This window comes from Haliotis rubra, unplaced genomic scaffold, assembly GCF_003918875.1.
Source record: "Haliotis rubra isolate DU_JTF1 unplaced genomic scaffold, ASM391887v1 Scf11, whole genome shotgun sequence".
Classification (NCBI taxonomy): Eukaryota; Metazoa; Mollusca; class Gastropoda; order Lepetellida; family Haliotidae; genus Haliotis; species Haliotis rubra.
In genome coordinates, this window is record NW_025765003.1 from 4707073 (window position 1) to 4731262 (window position 24190).

The 24190-nt window shown below is 40.7% G+C and overlaps 1 protein-coding gene across 3 annotated transcripts in view; it reads left to right on the forward strand.

Annotated features, from left to right (window-relative positions):
* Positions 1-24190, forward strand: part of LOC124285287 (DNA repair-scaffolding protein-like) — a 34498-nt gene that overhangs the window by 9831 nt on the left and 477 nt on the right. For 2 of the 3 annotated variants that reach the window (XM_046721496.1, XM_046721487.1), the window contains exons 4-18: positions 10408-10616; positions 11490-11578; positions 12722-12944; positions 13869-14026; positions 14613-14680; positions 15586-15779; positions 15983-16129; positions 16250-16349; positions 17626-17763; positions 18698-18757; positions 18849-18999; positions 19858-20019; positions 21424-21520; positions 22172-22283; positions 23261-23314. In XM_046721496.1, coding sequence (XP_046577452.1) covers positions 10408-10616; positions 11490-11578; positions 12722-12944; positions 13869-14026; positions 14613-14680; positions 15586-15779; positions 15983-16129; positions 16250-16349; positions 17626-17763; positions 18698-18757; positions 18849-18999; positions 19858-20019; positions 21424-21520; positions 22172-22283; positions 23261-23314 — 1962 coding nt within the window. Of the gene's footprint in view, positions 1-10407; positions 10617-11489; positions 11579-12721; positions 12945-13868; positions 14027-14612; positions 14681-15585; positions 15780-15982; positions 16130-16249; positions 16350-17625; positions 17764-18697; positions 18758-18848; positions 19000-19857; positions 20020-21423; positions 21521-22171; positions 22284-23260; positions 23315-24190 lie in introns of those variants that run through there. The other variant, XR_006900783.1, reaches the window with a different exon arrangement.

Genomic DNA, 24190 nt, shown 5'->3' on the forward strand with positions numbered 1-24190 from the left:
ACCGTATCAAGCTTTTTACACTCAATTGCTGTGAAAATTAAGAATGATTCACTGGATGATGTTGCTGAAAACACTCAATATTATCAAGCAAGTTTGACTCGAAAGTTGGCTGTACTTGTAGAGCAAGAGAATTTTTATATGAGAGATGAGGTGAGGTGAAATTGGGTTTTACGTCGTGCTTGAGAATATTTCGCTCTTTTTATATGAGAGAGAGAGAGATCTCTCTGTCGTTAACTGTTATTCAGGAGATCGTGATGTTAACCGTTGTTCAGGAGATAGTGACAGATCATGCTAATATATGATAGTATGTTGGCCTTTGACCATGGTTGTTCATGTTTCCTCCCTTTGTGTTTCACTCATATTTTCCTTGTATGTACAAGACGGAAAGAAGTATTGTGTATTTTCATGTTTTAAGCTCACCTGGCATTGAGCAAAATGAACATTCTGGTATATCATGGCCTGTTTATCCATTGTATGTCTTACATCCTAATAAGTGAGTGAATGTAGTTTTATGCTGCTTTTAGCAGTATTTCATCTAGATCACTGAGCAGGACCACAGTAAATGTTCTTAACACATTGAATCCATGTGGGGAATCGAACCCAGGTCTTTGGCGTGATGAGTGAACGTGTTAACCACTAGGCTACCCCACCGCCCCATGTACATCATAAGTCACCTATTGTAAACGTCTCTACTATAGGGGTGAGTGAGTTGGGTTTTATGTTGCTTTTAGCAATATTCCAGCACTATCATAACGGGGGACACCAGAAATGGGCTTCACACATTGTGCCCATGTGGGGAATCGAACCCGGGTCTTTGGCGTGACGAGCCAACGCTTTAACCATTAGGCTACCCCACCACTCAGTCTCTACTATAGAGCCACTGAAACTGAAACTTCACGTGCTAGTTTGTGTAAGAGGCCTGAATCCGATGCATATTTCAAGTCCAGACAAGACAATCCAGTGATCAACAGCATGAGAATCGATCTATGCATGTTTATGTAAGAGGCCTGAATCCGATGCATATAAAACAGTGTGAAAGCTGTGACTTTAATTTGGCCATTACTCAGCCATGTTTGTTCAAAATTTAATGAAATCTGGTATACAGTGAAGCCTCGTTAATCCGGACAGTTGCGTTTCTCAGCAAATTCGTCCGGATTGCGATTAGTCCGGACTACTGAATCAAGACCCAAGTTCAAGCAAGAGTTGCTTCCCTTACTATTACAAAAACGACACGAATCTGGATAAAACAAATAAGCATTTAATGTAAATCTTATAAAACAATGAATAGCAAGCACAACAATAATCTATAGTCATAGCAAAAAGTCTTTCATTGCTGTTTGTGTTCGTTTAACCTTCCTCATTGAATTCATCACATGAATAATTTTACCGGAGTGACATCTGCATGTTGATCCGACGTGTCTGATCACGTCCTTCCACAGCACAGGTGAGGTAATGTCTAACAAGCGATCTATTGTAGTATGCCTTGAATGTCCGAATTATTCCTGCATCCATCGGTTGAATATGAGACGTGGTATTTGGTCACATTTCGCAAAGTTAGCGAAGCACACTTGTGACTTGCAGCGTTGTTGAGAAGCAAAATCACTTTAAGTCCACGTGACCGCATCTGTCTGTCGAAGTACATTAACCAATCACAAAATAGCTCACTTGTCATCCACGCCTTTGTATTGTGGTGTCAATCAAAGTGTAAATGTACAGCATCTTCAGTCGGGAGATTTTAATGTCTAATTAAAACAACAACCCTGAACAGACATTTCTCAAAAGTTAACAAGAGTTCATCTTGTCAACTCCATGACACCGAGTTTTTATTGTTTATGGCCAGTTAAGTAAACATCGCCGTGGGGTGTTGTTATGGTTCGTGAACACGACTTACAGCGTCCCGACTGTGAAGCAATATACTGTTTATTTTACTGATTGGTTACAGCTACTTACCGTCCGGTTCCGGGAACCGAATTTCCAGATTATCGAGGCAAATTAAATAGGCATAGATTGGTAACACGCTAAAATCGTCCGGGAGGCGAGACATCCGGATTATCGGAGTCCGGACTAACGGGGCTTCACTGTATATGTAGACAGTAGCTGAACACTTATGTTTTGTTTTGAACAATAATTTTAAATTTGGACTTTTGTTTGAATTTGAATTTGACCATTCTTCCAAATTCTCTTCAAATAAATTTTTTGTACTGCTGATATGCTATTCTCAGAAATAATGGAGGTTCAATTTGGTTTAAAATGTTGCTGCCATAACAACCACATTGCACATTACAAAACATATTGCTTTTGCACTAATTATATACAAAATGTTATTAAATTTAGTCATTGTTCTGTTAGTCTGAAATTTCAAAACAAGCCCAATTTTCTATTTAATGTGAATTGTTTAACTTTTTCTTAAATTATTTCTAAAATGCATATTTTGCTCTGTGAAATCTCTTCTCCCATGAATGTGCTGAAATACCCCAACTGACTACCCAGTTGAAGTTTTCAGCGTGTTTCTCCACATGATGACACTGTATTTAGTTCAGGTTATTTGCGCAATTGGATGAGATGACATGTAACCCATGTGTCAACAATGTCAGCGAGCCTGACCACCCGATCCCGTTAGTTGCCTCTTACGACAAGCATGGGTTACTGAAGATCAATTCTATCCCGGATCTACAAGGGTACATATGCTAATGACATTTCAACCTGTTGACTCCACAAACACATGTGAGCTGCAGTACCGTGACACTTTTGTGTTTTCTCTTGCACCCGGGGCGTGGGGTAGCCTAATGGTTAAAGCGTTGGGTCGTCACGCCGAAGACCCGGGTTCGAATCCCCACATGGGTACAATGTGTGACGCCCATTTCTGGTGTCCCCTGCCGTGATGTTGCTGGTATATTGCTAAAAGCGGCGTAAAACCAAACTCAGTCAGTCAGTCTCTTGCACCCAGTGCGAGGCAGTGATTCCGGTTTTTGACGTGTTTGATGAAAGTAAATAGGTGTTAGTCATTATGGGTAAATGAAGTAAAATCTTCATGACAGAGATGCCCAGAAAGGGTACTGTTGGTTGGGTGGGTGTGTAATTTAGAGAATCTTTGACAGGTTGGGTGTGTAACCACAAGAATCTTTGACAAGTAGCTTGTGGCTACTTTGATGATAAACTAAAATGAACAGTATTATTACGATCTCTCCAAGTCACAGTTTGTTGTCTTTACCCTAGTGTAATAAATGTCGGGCTCTGGAGCAACGCGGCAGAGTAATTATGGTAATGCTAATCAAATACATTAGTGTACAAGGAAGTTGCATATGGCTACAAGCAGATAGCCAGGTTGTGTTCTGATAACATGCCTACAATCCTGTGTGAAACAGGATGTAACATCGGATGATATCTGCTGAGCAGCTTCCGCCAGTGTTCATGAAAATTAATGTAGCTTTTGGGTGTCACTGACTCCCAACCTGTTGTGTGCTTTAGTCTAGTAGGCATTCCCATGTGTTATGTGGGTCGGTGGGGTAGCCTTTTCATCACGCTAAAGCCCAGGTGCGATTGCCCACATGGGTACAATGTGTGAAACCCATTTCTGGTATTCCCCGCCGTGATATTGCTGGAATATTTCTAAAAGTGGCTTAAAACCCAACTCACACACTCACAAGTTGTTATGTAGTGCGGGGCGGTGGGGTAGCCTAATGGATAAAGCGTTGTCTCGTCACACCGGAGACCTGGGTTCGAATCCCCACATGGGTACAATGTGTGAAGCCCATTTCTGGTGTCCCCCACCGTGATGTTGCTGGAATGTTGCTAAAAGCGGCGTAAAACCAAACTCAGTCAGTCAGTGTTATGTAATGCTGTAGGCACTCCCATGTGTTATGTATTGTTGTAGGCACTCCCATGTGTTATGTATTGTTGTAGGCACTCCCATGTGTTGTGTATTGTAGGTACTCCCATGTGTTATGTAATGCTGTAGGCACTCCCGTGTGTTATGTATTGTTGTAGGCACTCCCATGTGTTATGTATTGTTGTAGGCACTCCCAGTTATTTACTAATGTAGGCACTCACAGGTGGAATGTACTGTTGTAGGCACCCCATGTGTAACTGTAACACCATATACTTAATGGAATAACTTCTATTACCTTATATCATGTTTATTAAATTTAGATCAAGGCTAAGCATGAAATAGTAGGCTCATGCAGTGTGCAAAATAGCCACTGGCCCGCTAGCCCATGGCTAGTAAAATCCAGTCAGGCCAGTAAATCTCAATAGTTACTGGCCCGACTGGCTGATGAATTTTCATGTGATCATTTTGTAAATACAGTTTGTATATCACTCTCTCTGACTTGTTATGTTATGATACACTTTTAAATCATGGTAGATTATGATGATAAAAATGTTCATCATATCAGCAGCTTAATGATAAAACCTGTGTCTACATTCAAATTTCGGGCTAGTGAATTATATTGTGGGCTAGTAGCTTTCAGGCATAACTAGCCCGACTGGCTAGCAAAATTTTTACACTCAATTGCTGTGAAAATTAAGAATGATTCACTGGATGATGTTGCTGAAAACACTCAATATTATCCAGCAAGTTTGACACTGAAGTCTGATAGGCCTAGCATAACGATCCCAACCACATGGTTTTCCTCAAGGTTGGCCACCTAATAAATAGGATTGGTGGCCAAATGTGACTGGGTGCAAAACAACTTATATTCTGCATATTGTGTAGAAACGTTTGTCATGCATCGACATGGATGGTAAACCAAATCACTTTGTTACTGGGTTTCCAAACTGGTAAACTGGAACTAAACGTGGAAAGTGGTGAACATTTACTTGCTCTTTGTTGCGAAATGGCATACAGAATTAAACCTGGGGAATCTATGAAGTATGGGTGCACTTATTGTCACAAAGGTGCACGTAATTAATCTGTCTGGTGCTATATTGCACCTTTGGAAAAAGTTGTCTTTCTATCTATACTTTGCGCAATAGGCACACTTGCCCACCCTTTTTCCATGATGGCATAACACTAGTATTTAACACTTACATAGATATCAGTTTTGTGGGAAGAAGCCCCTTGACAAAGAGCATAAAAGTGCCGGTTTAGACAGGTTTCACTGTAATGTCATAATCAGCAGTTCTGCAAGTGCAGATCTCTGGTAAAATTATATGTTTATTTCATATATTTCTATAAATCACAATCAAAGAACTCTTTTTGAGAAATAGGTGGCAGATGGACGGTTTGCATATGACTCCTCACCTTTTTATTTCAGCTCTCAATTTGGCATGCTCGAAAGTTGTCCGTACTTGTAGAGCAAGAGAATTTTTATATGAGAGAGAGAGAGACATGCTTGAGAATATTTAACTGTTATTGGTTAACTGTTATTCGGGAGATCGTGATGTTAACCGTTGTTCAGGAGATAGTGACTATATGATAGTATGTTGGCCTTTGACCATGGTTGTTCATGTTTCCTCCCTTTGTGTTTGACTCATATTTTCCTTGTATGTACAAGACAGAAGGAAGTATTATGTATTTTCATGTTTTAAGCTCACCTGGCTTTGAGCAAAATGAACGTTCTGGTATATCATGGCCTGTTTATCCATTGTATGTCTTACATCCTAATAAGTGAGTGAGTGTAGTTTTATGCTGCTTTTAGCAGTATTTCATCTAAATCACTGAGCAGGACCACAGTAAATGTTCTTAACACATTGAATCCATGTGGGGAATCGAACCCAGGTCTTTGGTGTGATGAGTGAACATGTTAACCACTAGGCTACCCCAACGCCCCATGTACATCATAAGTCACCTATTGTAAACGTCTGTACTATAGGGGTGAGTGAGTTGGGTTTTATGTCGCTTTTAGCAATATTCCAGCACTATCACGGCGGGGGACACCAGAAATGGGCTTCACACATTGTGCCCATGTGTCGAACCGGGTCGAACCGGGTTAACCATTAGGCATTCAGTCTCTACGAGCCAGCACTGTTTTTAACCATTAGGCTACCCCACCATTCAGTCTCTACTCTATAGAGCCACTGAAACTGAAACTGAAACTTCATGTGCTAGTTTGTGTAAGAGGCCTGAATCCGATGCATATATCAAGTCCAGACAAGACAATCCAGTGATCAACAGCATGAGAATCGATCTATGCATGTTTATGTAAGAGGCCTGAATCCGATGCATATTTCAAGTCCAGACAAGACAATCCAGTGATCAACAGCATGAGAATCGATCTATGCATGTTTATGTAAGAGGCCTGAATCCGATGCATATATCAAGTCCAGACAAGACAATCCAGTGATCAACAGCATGAGAATCGATCTATGCATGTTTATGTAAGAGGCCTGAATCCGATGCATATATCAAGTCCAGACAAGACAATCCAGTGATCAACAGCATGAGAATCGATCTATGCATGTTTATGTAAGAGGCCTGAATCCGATGCATATTTCAAGTCCAGACAAGACAATCCAGTGATCAACAGCATGAGAATCGATCTATGCAAGTTTGTGTAAGAGGCCTGAATCCGATGCATATATCAAGTCCAGACAAGACAATCCAGTGATCAACAGCATGAGAATCGATCTATGCATGTTTATGTAAGAGGTCTGAATCCAATGCATATTTCAAGTCTAGACAAGACAATCCAGTGATCAACAGCATGAGAATCGATCTATGCATGTTTATGTAAGAGGCCTGAATCCGATGCATATATCAAGTCCAGACAAGACAATCCAGTGATCAACAGCATGAGAATCGATCTATGCATGTTTATGTAAGAGGCCTGAATCCGATGCATATATCAAGTCCAGACAAGACAATCCAGTGATCAACAGCATGAGAATCGATCTATGCATGTTTATGTAAGAGGCCTGAATCCGATGCATATTTCAAGTCCAGACAAGACAATCCAGTGATCAACAGCATGAGAATCGATCTATGCATGTTTATGTAAGAGGTCTGAATCCAATGCATATTTCAAGTCCAGACAAGACAATCCAGTGATCAACAGCATGAGAATCGATCTATGCATGTTTATGTAAGAGGCCTGAATCCAATGCATATTTCAAGTCCAGACAAGACAATCCAGTGATCAACAGCATGAGAATCGATCTATGCATGTTTATGTAAGAGGCCTGAATCCGATGCATATTTCAAGTCCAGACAAGACAATCCAGTGATCAACAGCATGAGAATCGATCTATGCATGTTTATGTAAGAGGCCTGAATCCGATGCATATATCAAGTCCAGACAAGACAATCCAGTGATCAACAGCATGAGAATCGATCTATGCATGTTTATGTAAGAGGTCTGAATCCGATGCATATATCAAGTCTAGACAAGACAATCCAGTGATCAACAGCATGAGAATCGATCTATGCATGTGTATGTAAGAGGGCTGAATCCAATGCATATATCAAGTCCAGATGAGACAATCCAGTGATCAACAGCATGAGAATCGATCTATGCATGTTTATGTAAGAGGTCTGAATCCAATGCATATAAAACAGTGTGAAAGCTGTGACTTTAATTTGGCCATTACTCAGCCATGACAGTAGCTGAACACTTATGTTTTGTTTTGAACAATAATTTTAAATTTGGACTTTTGTTTGAATTTGAATTTGACCATTCTTCCAAATTCTCTTCAAATAATTTTTTTGTACTGCTGATATGCTATTCTCAGAAATAATGGAGGTTCAATTTGGTTTAAAATGTTGCTGCCATAACAACCACATTGCACATTACAAAACATATTGCTTTTGCACTAATTATATACAAAATGTTATTAAATTTAGTCATTGTTCTGTTAGTCTGGGATTTCAAAACAAGCCCAATTTTCTATTTAATGTGAATTGTTTAACTTTTTCTTAAATTATTTCTGAAACGCATAGTTTGCTCTGTAAAATCTCTTCTCCCATGAATGTGCTGAAATACCCCAACTGACTACCCAGTTGAAGTTTTCAGCGTGTTTCTCTACATGATGACACTGTATTTAGTTCAGATTATTTGCGCAATTGGGATGAGATGACATGTAACCCATGTGTCAACAATGTCAGCGAGCCTGACCAACCGATCCTGTTAGTTGCTTCTTACGACAAGCATGGGTTACTGAAGATCAATTCTATCCCGGATCTACAAGGGTACATATGCTAATGACATTTCAACCTGTTGACTGCACAAACACATGTGAGCTGCAGTACCGTGACACTATTGTGTTTTCTCTTGCACCCGGGGCGGTGGGGTAGCCTAATGGTTAAAGCGTTGGCTCGTCACGCCGAAGACCCGGGTTCGAATCCCCACATGGGTACAATGTGTGAAGCCCATTTCTGGTGTCCCCCGCCGTGATGTTGCTGGAATATTGCTAAAAGCGGCATAAAACCAAACTCAGTCAGTCAGTCAGTCTCTTGCACCCGGTGCGAGGCAGTGATTCCGGTTTTTGACGTGTTTGATGAAAGTAAATAGGTGTTAGTCATGGGTAAATGAAGTAAAATCTTCATGACATAGATGCCCAGAAAGGGTACAGTTGGTTGGGTGGGTGTGTAATTTAGAGAATCTTTGACAGATTGGGTGTGTAACCACAAGAATCTTTGACAAGTAGCTTGTGGCTACTTTGATGATAAATAGAGAATCTCACCCAAGTGTCTTCTGATATCAATTATATCAACACGAGTTGATAAAGTTACAAATATCCGAGGCTTGCCGAGGATATTTTTACTTTTATCAACAAGTGTTGATATATTTGATATCAGAAGACACGAGGGTGAGATTCTATTTATCATCCAAAATCACTCTTCATTAATTTTCAATGAAAAATGTACATCTCTGAACATGGTACTGCCATTAGACTTGCAGTGCAGCGATGTCATAGCATTGTGACGTCATCAAGTACATGACGTCATAGCATTGTTAGGGCATTGTACAAGATCTACTGTCAAAACGATATCTCCTAGGAGATATCGTTTGATCTCACACAAGCGATATCTCCTGTGGAACACAGTTTTGGATGATAAACTAAAATGAACAGTATTATATTATGATCTCTCCAAGTCACAGTTTGTTATCTTTACCCTAGTGTAATAAATGTCGGGCTCTGTAGCAACGCGGCAGAGTAATTATGAGTGTAATGCTAATCAAATACAATATTGTACAAGGAAGTTGCACATGGCTACAAGCAGATAGCCAGGTTGTGTTCTGATAACATGCCTACAACCCTGTGTGAAACAGGATGTAACATCGGATATGTCTGCTGAGAAGCTTCCACAAGTGTTCATGAAAATTAATGTAGCTTTTGGGTGTCCCTGACTCCCAAACTGTTGTGTGCTTTAGTCTAGTAGGCATTCCCATGTGTTATGTGGTTCGGTGGGGTAGCCTTTTCATCACGCTGAAGCCCAGGTGTATTTCTAAAAGTGGCTTAAGACCCAACTTACACATGGGTACAATGTATGAAGCCCATTTCTGGTATTCCCCGCCCTGATATTGATGGAATATTTCTAAAAGTAGCTTAAAACCCAACTCACACACTCACAAGTTGTTATGTAATGCTGTAGGCATCCCATGTGTTATGTATTGTTGTAGGCACTCCCAGTTATTTACTAATGTAGGCACTCACAGGTGGTATGTACTGTTGTAGGCACCCCATGTGTAACTGTAACACTATATACTTAATGGAATAACTTCTATTACTTTATATCATGTTTATTAAATTTAGATCAATGCTAAGCATGAAATAGTAGGCTCATGCAGTGTGCAAAATAGCCACTGGCCTGCTAGCCCATGGCTAGTAAAATCCAGTCAGGCCAGTAAATCTCAATAGTTACTGGCCCGACTGGCTGGTGAATTTTCATGGGATCATTTTGTAAATACAGTTTGTATATCACTCTCTCTGACTTGTTATGTTATGATACACTTTTAAATCATGGTAGATTATGATGATAAAAATGTTCATCATATCAGCAGCTTAATGATAAAACCCGTGTCTACATTCAAATTTCGGGCTAGTGAATTATATTGTGGGCTAGTAGCTTTCAGGCATAGCTAGCCCGACTGGCTAGCAAAACTTGGAAACTATTTCACACTGGTTGTGTGCTGTTTCAGGCACTTCGAGTTGTCTGCTACTTTTGTAGGCACTCATTGCTGTTGTGTACTGTTGTAGGCTCCCAAGATATGTAAACTGTTGCAGACACTCCAAGATGTTGTGTATTGTTTCAGGCACTTCGAGTTGTCTGCTGTTGTGTACTTTTATAGGCACTCAAAGAAGTTTTGTTTTGTTGTAATATACCTTGTAATATAGCAGTCATTCCCAGTTGCTGAGTCCTATTTCAGGCTTCTCAAGCTTTTACAAGTGTGTATCGCTGCATACACTGCCTAACTGTTTTGTACGATTCCAGGCACTTCACAATTCATCTATTGTTTTATGTGACAGGCACTCCTCAACTCTCCAATGATCGTGACGTACCAGTCCAGCCAGGCTTCCAGCTCCTACTCACCCACTAAAAACACCTCGGGGCTGAAGGCCAGTGACTGGATGAAGGCCATGGACTGGCAGACTCCCGTCAAGGCCAGCAGCAGCCAGGAAGATGAGCAGCTCCAGCCTGACCCAGACTCAGCCAAAAAGAAGAAGAAATATCACAAGTATGCAGATCCTAGCACTGCTTCTCACTAGCTCAGGGGCGGTGGGGTAGCCTAGTGGCTAAAGTGTTCGCTTGTCACACCGAAGGCCAGGGTTCGATTCCACACATGAGTACAGTGTGTGAAGCCCATTTCTGGTGTCCCCCGCCGTGATATGGCTGGAATATTGCTAAAAACGGCATAAAAGAATACTCAGTCAGTCAGTCACTAGCTCAGGGGCGGTGGGGTAGCCTAGTGGCTAAAGCGTTCGCTTGTCACACCGAAGGCCAGGGTTCGATTCCCCACATGGGTACAGTGTGTGAAGCCCATTTCTGGTGTCCCCCGCCGTGATATGGCTGGAATGTTGCTAAAAGCGGTGTAAAACTACACTCAATCACTCACTCACTCACTAGCTCACTCACTCACTAGCTCAGTCAGACCAACTCTTAGGCAGTTAAACTTCTTTCTTGGTTTTACTGATCCACCAACGTGAAAAGTAAAGAATGTATTAAAAAAATAATGATTTTCTGAATTATCATTAAAAACCCACAGATTCTAATGATATTAAAAAAAAGATGAACTATCATACAAATCTGTTTGTGATTGTGAAAGATTAACTGCAAAATAAGATTAGGACTGATAATAGCAACAGTCTTTTCCTGTGACGTAACTGGTTACATTTAGGCCATGTAGGTACATTTTTATGTTTCATATGTGCAGTCAAGGAGCATAAATTCTGGGTTTTTCAGAATGCAATGAGATACACATGATAGTTGACAAGAGAGCCAAATATACTGCATATGTTAATGTACATGTACTTGTCAATTTGTTGGTTATTATTTCATCTTGAAAAGCTGATGTGTAGGAGTAACAACAGGTTTATCTCCCCTTGTCTAGAGGTGGCCTTGCAGAACAGCTGGCCCGTGTGCAGGCAAGGGAGAGATCAGCGGTCAGGATGTGGGAGCATCGACGCTCTGACCTCACAGGTGAAGGCAACAATATTCTTATTTCATTAAAACAAACTAAATTGATTTCATATAGTCATATTGTGGCTAGTTTGTCCAGTTTTGTCTGTTATCCAGGGTGCTCATGGGAATGAAATACAGTCATTAGTTTTAAATTGAAAGTTAAGGGGGCTTTTGCAAACTCTCATGTTTAACTTACAGAATAGATTAACATACTGAAACAGCAAACTTCAAGGAGGGGGGGGGGGGGAATATTTCCTGTTTGCTGGGTTGCTGAAACTATAACTGTGTAAAGTTTAATACACGCACTCACTTACTCTTTCAGTCAGGGAAATATTTCCTGGTTGCTGAAACTATAACTAAAGTTTAATACACTAACTCACACTCTCACACTCACTCACTCACTCACTCACTCGCTCACTCACCCTATCAGTCACAGGGAAATATTTTCAGACTTGGTCAACATGGTTAGACTCTGAAGGAGCCAGAAATTTAGCTTATCCCAGAATGAAGAAAACAACACAGCATAAGTTAGCATTTGTATGTATAAAACCAAACTTTCTGCTGCCTATAATAGGAACTTAGAGTGATTGTTTATGGTCTATTCTTGAAGAGGTTAATGCGCCTGACAAATTAGTGCAGTATGTTTTTGGATGATGTTCGTCTGAATTTCTGATAAGTAATAACTGTTGTTCACAGACTCATGACATTATGAAGGTTGAACAGACTGGTACATTGTTTCAGTCCTGAACCTAAACCAGTGTGCTAAATAGCCACTGGCCCGCTAGCCCGTGGCCAGTATAAATGGCTGGTGAATTTTCATGGGGTCATTTTGTAAATATAACACTCTCTCAGACTTTCACATCATGCAAGATTATGGCCTGACAAAAATGTTCATCATATTAGCAGCTTAATGATGAAACCGTGTCATGCCAACAATATCTTATTCTCATCCATTTTTGTAATCGTTTGCTAAGTTTCTACATTCAAATTTCGGGCTAGTGAATTATTTTGTGGGCTAGTAAATCTCAGGCATAGCTAGCCCGACTGGCTATCACAATTTGGAAAATAATTCGCACACTGACCTAAACTCCAGCTTTTGAAAAGAAATCAATATTATCACAGCAGATAAATTCAGGATCAACCTAGATTACTGTTTTACAGATGCTTCTAAAGCCCTCCTTGTGCGGGTTTTGAGCTTTGAAATCCTCTTCTCCCTGCAACTTGCTCACTGTGAAGTAGCTGACATTGATGAGGATGGAGGTGAAGGTAACAGCCCAGATGGTAATGACAACCGATGGAAGAAGCAGTTGATCCTGTTCTCCAAGCAGATGATGGATAAGCTGCAGATAGACGCTGGGTCAATGGTCACACTATACCCTCCATGGTATTTCCCCTTCCTTCATACCCAAATATTAAAAGGAAATCTATATGGCCTTAGTGTTACAAGGGCAAAACCTTGTAGTAGGTTGTATTCTATTAATGTACAATACTCCAGGACTATTCAGGATTAGAGCCAACTAAGATGAGGAATGTGTGGTCCCAGCAGGGCTCCAAATAAGGGCCGTATTGGCTTATGTATGGATAAACAATATGCACAATACAGTAGGAAATAATGTAGAAAATGTAGCAGATACGCACCACAGCAATGGTGTACGGTCTTAGAATAATTTACAGATGTATTTATCTGAAAAAGTATTGTTTTATTGTTTATTGACCTGTTAACACAAGAGTGGCAATGTTGTGCAAATATGAATTGCTGATACTCCATTAAATTCCATTCAGTACTCTAAATGTACTCTTAAAGTTTTTCCAGTACTCCTGAAAAAATAAGAAGTACGTACTCCTGATGTTAAAAAATTATCTGGAGCCCTGGTCACAGGTTTGTCTGTTTGTGTGTTTGTTTAACGCAGCACTCAGCAATATTCCAGCGACAGGGAGGCGGTCTGTACATAATTGAGTCTGGACCAGACAATCCAGTGATCAACATTATTTGCATCAATTTTCGCAATTGGGAGATGATCACATGTGTCAACCAAGTCAGTGAGAATGACCACCCAATTTCTTTAGTTGCTTCTTACCACAAGCGTGGGTTGCTTACAACCAATTCTTAACTGTAGCTATACCACAGCCCCCCACTACTGGATCTTCATGAATCAATATGAGGCTGATTGATTGTAGGTCATGGCTAGGGTGGGTCATTGTTGGAAACTGCTGACCTTTGCTACATCCACTCTCTAACTATAGTGTATAACTATATTGTTCCTTCATCAAGATATTACATCTGTAATATGTATCTTCATTTTTCCAGGCAACAACTACAGCTGACCAGTCAGAAACAGACAGTGCTACTGTGCACTCATTACACAAGAGTTGTCTCCCCTGTTACTCAACAAACATGGGGAGCGAAGTCCTTGGATTTGGTGAAAACCGATGTGATAGCTACATGGAACTGTCCTTGCACCAATGGTTCGTCTTATTAGATTTGTTATCGTGCTTTCTCACAAAGTTGAAATATCAATTTTATCATAAAAATTACATTATCTTGAAGTAATTAAGCTTTCCATGTAATAGGAATCCCTGAGGTTTGTCTGAATTTAACCACTGCTGTGTTCCGTAAAGTTTGTTGGTTGGTTTGTTGTTCAACGCCGCACTCAGCAATACTCCAGCTATATGAAGGCGGTCTGGAAACAATCAAATCTGGACCAGACAATCCAGTGATCAGCATCATGAGCATCAATCTAAGCAATTTGGATACCATGACATGTGTCAACCAAGTCAGTAAGTCTGACCACCCAATCCCATTAGTCACCTCTTATGACAGTTTGTTAAAGAGTTAAAGTGGCAAATGAAGCAACACATTGTTCACACAATCACTTAGGTTTATGTTAATAATTCCCCAAGAGTTTTCTGCACTATACTTGTGCAAGTAAATTTCTAGGCGGTAAACATGATCACGTTATGCAGACATGCTTGGTGTAAATGTTGTGTGGTTCAAGGCTTTGTCATCCATCTCACTCACTGCTCATTGTTGACACTTGTGTTTGGTCTCCAGATGCGAATATGTCTGTTGCAAATTGTCCAGTGACACAGTTTCCATATCTGCCATCATCCCTACAGGGCGTGAGTATTTTACCATTAATATAAACTAATTTCTAGTAATTTGTATGTAGGAGTTAACTTGACTGTCTTTGAATAATTGCATAAATCTCTGCTTTATGTGATATAGAACTGAGCTTGACACGTTGTACCCATGTGGGGATTCCAACCCGCGTCTTAAGCGTGACAAGTGAATGCTTTAATCACTTGGCTACCCAGTACAGAATAACATGCTCATGTAACCTTTTCCTGGGTTCTGTACAGTAGTGAAAATGTATAGACACCCACAGTTTTACTTCGAGCAAAATATTTCATCTACAATGATTACAGATTGTGTACTGATGCAAACTACAGCAAGTTATGTACGATGCAAAGTGATATGGTTGTAAACTGTATCAAGATTGTAGATTGTACACTATGTATAACTAACATTTCTATTCTGATGAGGGGCGGTGGGGTAGCCTAGTGGTTAAAGCGTTGACTCGTCACGCTGAAGACCCGGGTTCGAATCCCCACATGGGTACAATGTGTGAAGCCCATTTGTGGTGTCCCCAGCCGTGATGTTGCTGGAATATTGCTAAAAGCGGCGTAAAACCAAACTCAGTCAGTCAGTCAGTCTATTCTGATGAAAAAATACACTCCAAGTACAATTGCCAGCATTTGGATTTCTTCTGTCTAACTTTGAAAAACCCATCTATTAAGGTGTCTGAACATATGCAATGTGACATCAGTAAAGGAATATAAAGTGAGGTGTGCTGAATGTAGCCAGCTGTGAACCACTTATGTGTATGCCTTGTACCCAAAACCGTATTTAAAGAAGGCTACCTGGACTAAGTATTAAAGACTCCCAGATAAATTGCTGACACCATTTGAAATACGCCGTAGTTTCTCTGATTACCTATGTATTTGTAACTGTCCATGTTTGACAGGCTGATGTGAGCAGCACACAGAACACAGGTCATCCTGCCACCCAGTCTGGTCTCCTCCAGACGGTGACGAGCTCACGGCTGCCGGTTGTTCCAGTGTGTGACTCTCTGTTAGAGAGCATTCAGAGGACGGGGCCTGGCCATGGCCTCACCTTCCGTGCTGTCATACAGAGGGTGTTTGTCTCATCAGCAGCCAGGTAAGACGTCGGAGGTTAGTCCCGCGAGTCCTTCCTTCTGCAGTGTCGGAGGGAGCAAGGGTTGTGCCCCTCTTTTTCACCAGAATTTGATGATCATGGTTTGAAATCCAAGCTAATGATAATTTGTCCGCACAATACTTATCCTTGTGTTTTACAACAGTGGTTGATATCGGAGACTTGCATATCTTTTGTCATTGTTTCAGATATTCCTTGTTAGTGGAAGATAGTCATGGCACAATGGCTGTCGTAGAGATGGGAGATAACTCTGCTCAGGATGAGGTGACTCTAGCCGAGGGTCACATGTGTTGTTTCTCTGGGCTGAAAGTTGTCACCAGATCCATCAAAGAGAGGTGACACTATTGTTATTAAATTGTTGATATCATGACTTAAGCATGCATAATGATTTTATTGTCAACATACATGTATTTGGATTCAGATTTAACATTAATATACCTTGGTGAGTGTTGCAGGAATGTGGCATTGTTCAGTGTGCTGGAGGGTGCATGGTCAGGTCACAGAGCGTCCGTCTCCAGCCAGGAAAGTCAGGAGGAAGAACAAGCAAGCAGCACTGTGAGTATTTACTACATGTCTCTCTTACCACTTCCTGGTAGAGAGTTATTGGTTAGACTGAAAGAAGCAATTGAACTGGCCAAACCTAATGCATGCATGGTGTAAAAAGGTTGATAATTTTTATCAGGTCACCTGAGATTCACCTGAGTTCCATCCCTTAGGAGGGGTGGAGGGTTAGCGTAGTGGTACAAGCGTTTGCTTGTCACGCCGAAGACCCGGGTTCGAATCCCCACATGGGTACATTGTGTGAAGCCCTTTTCTGGTGTCCCTCGCAGTGATGTTGCTGTAATATTGCTAAATGCGGCGTAAAACCAAACTCAGTCACGCCGAAGACCCGGGTTCGATTCCCTACATGAGTACAATGTGTGAAGCCCTTTTCTGGTGTCCCCCGCAGTGATGTTGCTGTAATATTGCTAAATGCTGCGTAAAACCAAACTCAGTCAGTCACGCCGAAGACCCGGGTTCGATTCCCTACATGAGTACAATGTGTGAAGCCCATTTCTGGTGTGCCCCGGCATTGATACTGCTGGAATGTTGCTGAAAGCAGCATAAAACTCACTCACTCACTCACTCACTCACTCACTCACTCACTCACTCACTCACTCACTCACTCACTCACTCACTCACTCACTCACTCACTCACTCACTCACTCACTCACTCACTCACTCACTCATCCCTAAGGCACATGAAGAACTTATGATTGAGTTTGAATCTCAGTTTGCTCTCATTAAGTTTCTGGGTTTTTCAACACCATACCCAGGTTTATATGTTTCACCATTGTTCAAAAAGGCATTTAACCTAACTCTTTCACTCATTGTCCCCTGCCGCAACACAGAACGGGGGACTATGTATTCAGCAGCATCTGTACGTACGTCCCAATTCTTGTTAACGCGATATCTCATGAACTGTTGTATCCAATGTCTTAAAATTTGGTGACACCAGTCAATTTTGGTCACATTGACCTTATTTTCAAGGTCACCACGACACTTTGACCACTTTTCAAATGTAAAAACATTCCTCATAAACATTTCTTAAAAACATATCTCATAAAACATTGCACCCAATGTCTTCAATTATGTCGACAGCCTACAATGGGTGGTTTTGCAGACACCAGTCATTTCAGGCATCTTGTATGTGACCAAAAAATATAAAGTAGTAAATATGTTATAAATATTTCGTTCTTCTTGAGTGGCGGGGTTGCCATATTAGTGGTAAACACTTGTTATGATTGTATTTATGAGATGTTCTGGTAACTGATGTGGCATCATTCCTCAGATGAGACACGTGACTTGCCCTGGCTTCTGCTACATCCTGTCCCCATCCGAGGACTGCCCTCTGTCTGTCACTGTGACCCCACAGACAGCCCCCAGCTACACAGAACCACACTACCAAACACTGGCTGGAGCACGGCAGGTCAGGAACTTGGGATTCTTATTTCGGGATAATACGTCTTCACCTGTGGGATGTTTATTGTAATGTCAGAATAATTAGCCATGCTTGGTGTCCTTTTTCAAGACCATTATTCTTGGAGTTGAATTTCCAATCAGCAACTTGTTATACGATGAGATTTCTATAGTTAACAGCTGATAATTATCATTAAAGAAAACCCCATGAATGCATGTGTCTTACAGTAACATGTTTGGATAAACCTGCCTAAAAGGAATAGACAGGAATAATGAACTTGGATTTTTTTGTCCCGACCTCGTGTTGTAAATTGTAGTTGAAATGCATGTAACATGAGTGTCTAAAAAAATGAGTGTCTTTGAGTTTACTATAACTGTAGTTGACTGTACATGTCAAAATAGACGCTCACGACGTTGTTTCTCACCGTGACTAACTGCAAAATTGCTGATGAAGCATTAAACAATAATCCAGAGCTACAGATAAGTTTTTGGGTCATTGAGTTATGTACTCGCTTGTGTTCATCTCAATTGGGTATCCTTACTCAAACTCAGTTGGGTATTTTGTAAACATATAATAAAACTGTAAAAATATAATAAAATTTAAATGTTGGTTTACGTTATTTGTTATTTATATTGATCTGTAAAATGAGAAACAATATGAAAGACTGCAAGTTGCCAAGTTCATGTGCTGAAATAGAACCTCTCGGTATACCTCAGTTATTTTATTTATCCACCGGTACACAAGCTAAGATTTGACATTTTTGTGTGTACACATGTAAGATCAAATTTATTGAGTATTTACATTCAGGCGTACTTGTACGCAATAAACTTAATAGGAATTGAGTTTTCACATAAATATTTGCGTAATTTAAGCAGATACGCAGCTTATCTGTACCTCTGATAATCACTGACTCACTCTCTCTCTCACTTGCTGTTTCCGACAGATGGCCTTGGACAAGAGAGTGTCATTTGTTGCCAGAGTCCTTCACAAGAGACAGTCGGAGGTAGGCTAAAATCTCACTGCATTTAAAAGAGGGAGCAGGGATGGAATGATACATTTTGATTGAGTTCCTTAACATGGCTGTTACATTTCAGGATACGTCCAGACCAAACGTACATGAAAACTGGTATGTGACAGACAGCAGTCTCCCATCTTCCTACTCATTGGTCACCTTGTCACAGGACTGTCACATCCCAGTATTAGCAGGGCACATAGCTGTCTTCACCGATACCTGTGTCTCCAATGGTGAGTAAGGCTTAGATGTTATTATCCCCTGCCGGGCGTTTAGCGCGAAGTGGGGGATTATAGTATTAGGCTCCGTTCATCCGTACGTACGAATTGGAATATCTTAAGAAACGTTGACTAGGTTCTTTTCATATTTGGTACCTAGGTTCATCACAGTATAAGAAAGGTCCCAGTCAGGTTTGGTGACCTTGACTTTAATTTCAAGGTCACAAGGGACTTTAACGTTTTACCCTTGTCAGCGAGATATCTCAAGAACCTCATAATCAACACCAAGCTTTATCTAGGGAAGGCACAGGGCCCAGTTGCTATCTGGTCAGGTGTTGAATGACAAGGTGAGAAATGAAAATGTTAAAGTTTCATAGTCATCAATTTTTCAGCTTGAGCACAAAATCCTTCAAATAACGAGGACTAGACCAGGCCCCGATTTCTCGAAACAAACTTAAGTTTTGACTCTAATTTCAAACTGAGTTTGACAATTTGAAACAGCTGATTTTTTAACTCAACTGCATTTTTTAAAATAAAAAGCCCAAACAACTTAAGTAGCCTATCTACCCAACTCAAATTGTCTACTATATTTGAGTGTAATATCGATTTCAGTTCATTCTGGGAAATGCATTTTCCTGCTTTTTCTCAAATTTGAGTAAAAACTCTTACTTAAGTCAAAACTCAGACTTAAGTTTGTTTCGAGAAATTGGGGCCTGGCCACAAGATCAACAATCTGAGATGATGGGGTTCTGTGACACACAATCAGCCAAGAGGATCAACATGAGTCAACTTTGATGCATGAATTAATAAATTAATTCTTTTTCCATGATTTGTACATTCTAACATGAATTATAATGACAACACTCGTTTCAGGTAGTTTTCACTGTGATGCTTACACTCATATTATGGAGGAAGCGCCTGTCCATATTGAAAACAGCTCGATGAGAAAGACACACAGCCAGCTGGACTCACTGACAGTGTCCCTTCCAGAAATAACTGGCAGTGTTAGGCCATGGAGCCTTGTTTCTGTACAAGGTAGGTGGACTCACTGACAGTGTCCCTTCCAGAAATAACTGGCAGTGTTAGGCCATGGAGCCTTGTTTCTGTACAAGGTAGGTGGACTCACTGACAGTGTCCCTTCCAGAAATAACTGGCAGTGTTAGGCCATGGAGCCTTGTTTCTGTACAAGGTAGGTGGACTCACTGACAGTGTCCCTTCCAGAAATAACTGGCAGTGTTAGGCCATGGAGCCTTGTTTCTGTACAAGGTAGGTGGACTCACTGACAGTGTCCCTTCCAGAAATAACTGGCAGTGTTAGGCCATGGAGCCTTGTTTCTGTACAAGGTAGGTGGACTCACTGACAGTGTCCCTTCCAGAAATAACTGGCAGTGTTAGGCCATGGAGCCTTGTTTCTGTACAAGGTAGGTGGACTCACTGACAGTGTCCCTTCCAGAAATAACTGGCAGTGTTAGGCCATGGAGCCTTGTTTCTGTACAAGGTAGGTGGACTCACTGACAGTGTCCCTTCCAGAAATAACTGGCAGTGTTAGGCCATGGAGCCTTGTTTCTGTACAAGGTAGGTGGACTCACTGACAGTGTCCCTTCCAGAAATAACCGGCACTGTTAGGCCATGGAGCCTTGTTTCTGTACAAGGTAGGTGGACTCACTAACAGTGTCTCTTCCAGAAATAACTGGCAGTGTGGTTTCTGTGCAAGGCAGTTAGCCTAACTAACAGTGTCCCTTAAGAGAATTAACAGTGTTATGCCTATGTCTTGGTTTCTGTACTAGGTATATTTACTAAATAGCAGTGCCCCATGAAATTTTCTGAAGCATTAAATTAGATACTACATATATAGAAACAGACTAAATATACAGTACCCCATCTGTGAATTAGTTTGTTCTATATAACAGACAACCAGCCCATTTTGCAGTGGACCATCTGATTTTAAGAAGATAGATATTGTAAACAATTGTATGGGACAATCTTTTTACTAGGGAGCAGGTTTTCAAATCTCAGTGCCTCTGTAGTAGTAAGTCGCCATGATTCACAATAAAATGTGCACTAGTTGCATGAATGCATTTAAATATTCTAGTTGAAACTGTACATCATCTATGTAAAAGAAGATGGTTGCTGTCTTTGTGCTTGTAACCAAGGGTAGGGATTTATCTAGACCTAGAGATTTATATTCATCCCCAAGGCTGCTGCAAATGACAGTAAAAATTCCCAATTGAAATTTCTCAGAATTTACAATCAAAACATCCAATTTTGGACAACATCATGGTATTCTTCCCAATTTGCCAGCCAAAGGCACCTATAAATGGCATTGTGTAATCAAAGGCACCTAGTTAGCAATCTGCGACAAATCTTGAAGTGTGATTGCATGATAGATAATGTGTGTGTGATCCATGCGACTTGGAAGATGGTGTTTCTGTACTTGTAGGTACAGTAGGCAGTGTTGATGAGGATGCAGCCTACACCTGGGAGGAATGTGATGGGTGTGGCAGTGACCGGCTTGTGCAAGACCGTGAGAGACCAGCGTGAGTCACTTGTATCAACCCTCTTTATGATGCACAATAGGTAGCTAGGGCAACCATACTGTTAGTCTGTGTCCCAGACCCTAGAGAATACATCAAATAGGAGTTCTACTCAAGTCAAATAATTTTGCAAGTCTAGATTGAAAAAAGGATGTCTGTCTCCCAGACCCTAGAGAATACATTAAGTAGAATCCCACTCAAATCTAGAATGATTTGGCACGTCTAGACTGGCACAGGAAGTCAGTCTCCCAGACCCTAGAGTATACATAAAGTAGAATCCCACTCAAGTCTAGAATGATTTGGCACGTCTAGATTGCATCAGCATGTTGGATTTGTTTTGTAGATAAATATGTTGTTTTGTTTTATTTTTATGTTCAAATATATCTTTATGTATATCTAACGTGGGAGAAGCAAGTGTTGTTTAACATGTTTACTTTTATATGTTATTTTTTGCTGTTTTTGCTCAAAAACCTGCTGTCTCTATTCACCAGAATAACCCTTTAATATTTGAAAATTACAGTACTCGAAAACAGAATATGACCACAAATTTGAAAACACATATTAACATTATAGTATGCAAAGGTTTTCATAAAGTTTTAGAATGTAACAGTAAAGATCAATGTTTTTATCAATATGTTTATGTGATTATTGCAGGGCATCTAAGTGTGTGAGCTGTCACAAACAAGTTACCTCCCCTGTCATAAGAATGAAGTTGGAGGTGTACTTACATTCCAGCAGTTTCAAAGGATCTGTCATCAAAGTAGATGTATGTATGTTTGATGCTTTTGAATGGTTTTGGGGGGTTGCATGATTATTGGAATGAACCACAAATGAATGTAGGCAGCAGTATCCCAGCTCTATCATAGTGACCTGTAAGTAGTCCAGTCACAACCAGGTAATTCGACCGCCTCCATGGTGTAGTAGTTAGAGCGTCTGCCTGGAGTGCGGAAGGTAGCGGGGTTCGATCCCCAACTGCGTCATACCAAAAGACGTTAAAATATGGTACTTGTTGGTGCCTGCCTGGCGCTCGGCATTAGTGGGTACAACAAGGACTGGTCAGCTCGGAGTTAGTATAATGTGTCTAAATGGGGTATTCATTCTTCACTGCGGCATGGTATCTCAGTGGGCTAGCACTATAAAACCAGCTTAAGTCTGGGCTAGTACAAGCAGCCACACATATACATACACACGCATGCACGTCGTCATATGAGCGAAATATTCTCAATCACGACGTTAAACCCAATTCCACCACCACCACCAGGTAATTCAGTGATCAAAAGCATGAATTCAGAATCTACATCTACGACAACTTTGAATCTGCCAAATCACCAAATCATAACCATGTGTTCCTCGTAGGATAACCGGGGCGCTAGGATAGCCCAGTTGTGAATGCTTTTGCTCGTAACACTAAAGATGGGTTTGATTCCCCCTCTTGTGTGTGAAGACCATTTCTCATGTCCCCTGCCTCGACATTGCTGAAATATTGCTAAAAGCAGCGTAAAACCATACTCACACTCAACCATAAGCACAGGTTACGACCTCTTGTACACAGATTCCCAACAACTCAGAAACATCCTTTCTCAAGATGTAATGTGACCCGATCGGGGATCTCTAGTTATGAGTATTTTCATAATATTTCATGATGGTGGCTTTTTGCTCTGGTCATACAAATCTATAAATTGAAACAATAAAAGTCTCACTATTTGTTTGCTATGTGATGATGTGGATGTTTCTATATTTCAGCTGCAACAGACCACCATAGAAAAGCTTCTTCCAGCAGAGGAACAAACAGATGAGGTAGGAACAGGACTGGAAACCTGTGCCACCACATGTACTGTACAATACTTTCTGGGTTGGTGGGGTAGCCTAATGGTTAAAGCGTTGGCTTGTCATGCCGAAGACCCGGGTTCGAATCCCCACATGGGTACAATGCGTGAAGCCCATTTCTGGTGTCCCCCGCCATGATGTTGCTGGAATATTGCTAAAAGCGGCATAAAACCAAACTAAGTCAGTCAGTCAGTACAATACTTTCTCTGGAGGGATATGTTTTCTCAAGAAGGCCCAAACCAAAGACTACTATGTATAATTCTTGTTGACTTAAATTTAGGTTCACTGTCACTATACAACTTTTTTTATGAGTTAGTACAGAATGTGAGTGTCTATGTTAGTGTCATATGCAAGTAATATCCATCCCTCTAATGGTAATCTTAGTTATAGTATTAATATGTATAACAAGAGCTCCTGAATCTAATTTAGTAACTTTTCTTGGTGTTCTTAAAGTTGTCTGTTTATCCTTTTATCCCCCAACACATAATGCATGGATATGTTGTCCGTCTGTAATCATTTCGTTTCCAGAGCTTAACTCAAATAACGCTCAATATCTATCAACAAAACTTGACAGATATATCAAACAGATCCTGAAGTGGTGACTTTTGCTATTTCTGGAATTTGGGCTTTTTATTTATTTTTCTTGATTTCCATGGAAACAATTTGGTCTTGGTTTCAAAGGGAGGGGCTAATGGATTTCATTCCTGGAGCACAACTTGAAAACCATGAAAGTTTTTCCTCCAAACCTGGTAAATGTATTAACCAGGGACTGGTGCAGTTTGATTTTTATGAATTTTTCAGAATCTGATAGTTTCCTGTTTCTATAGAAACAATTCAGACTTACTT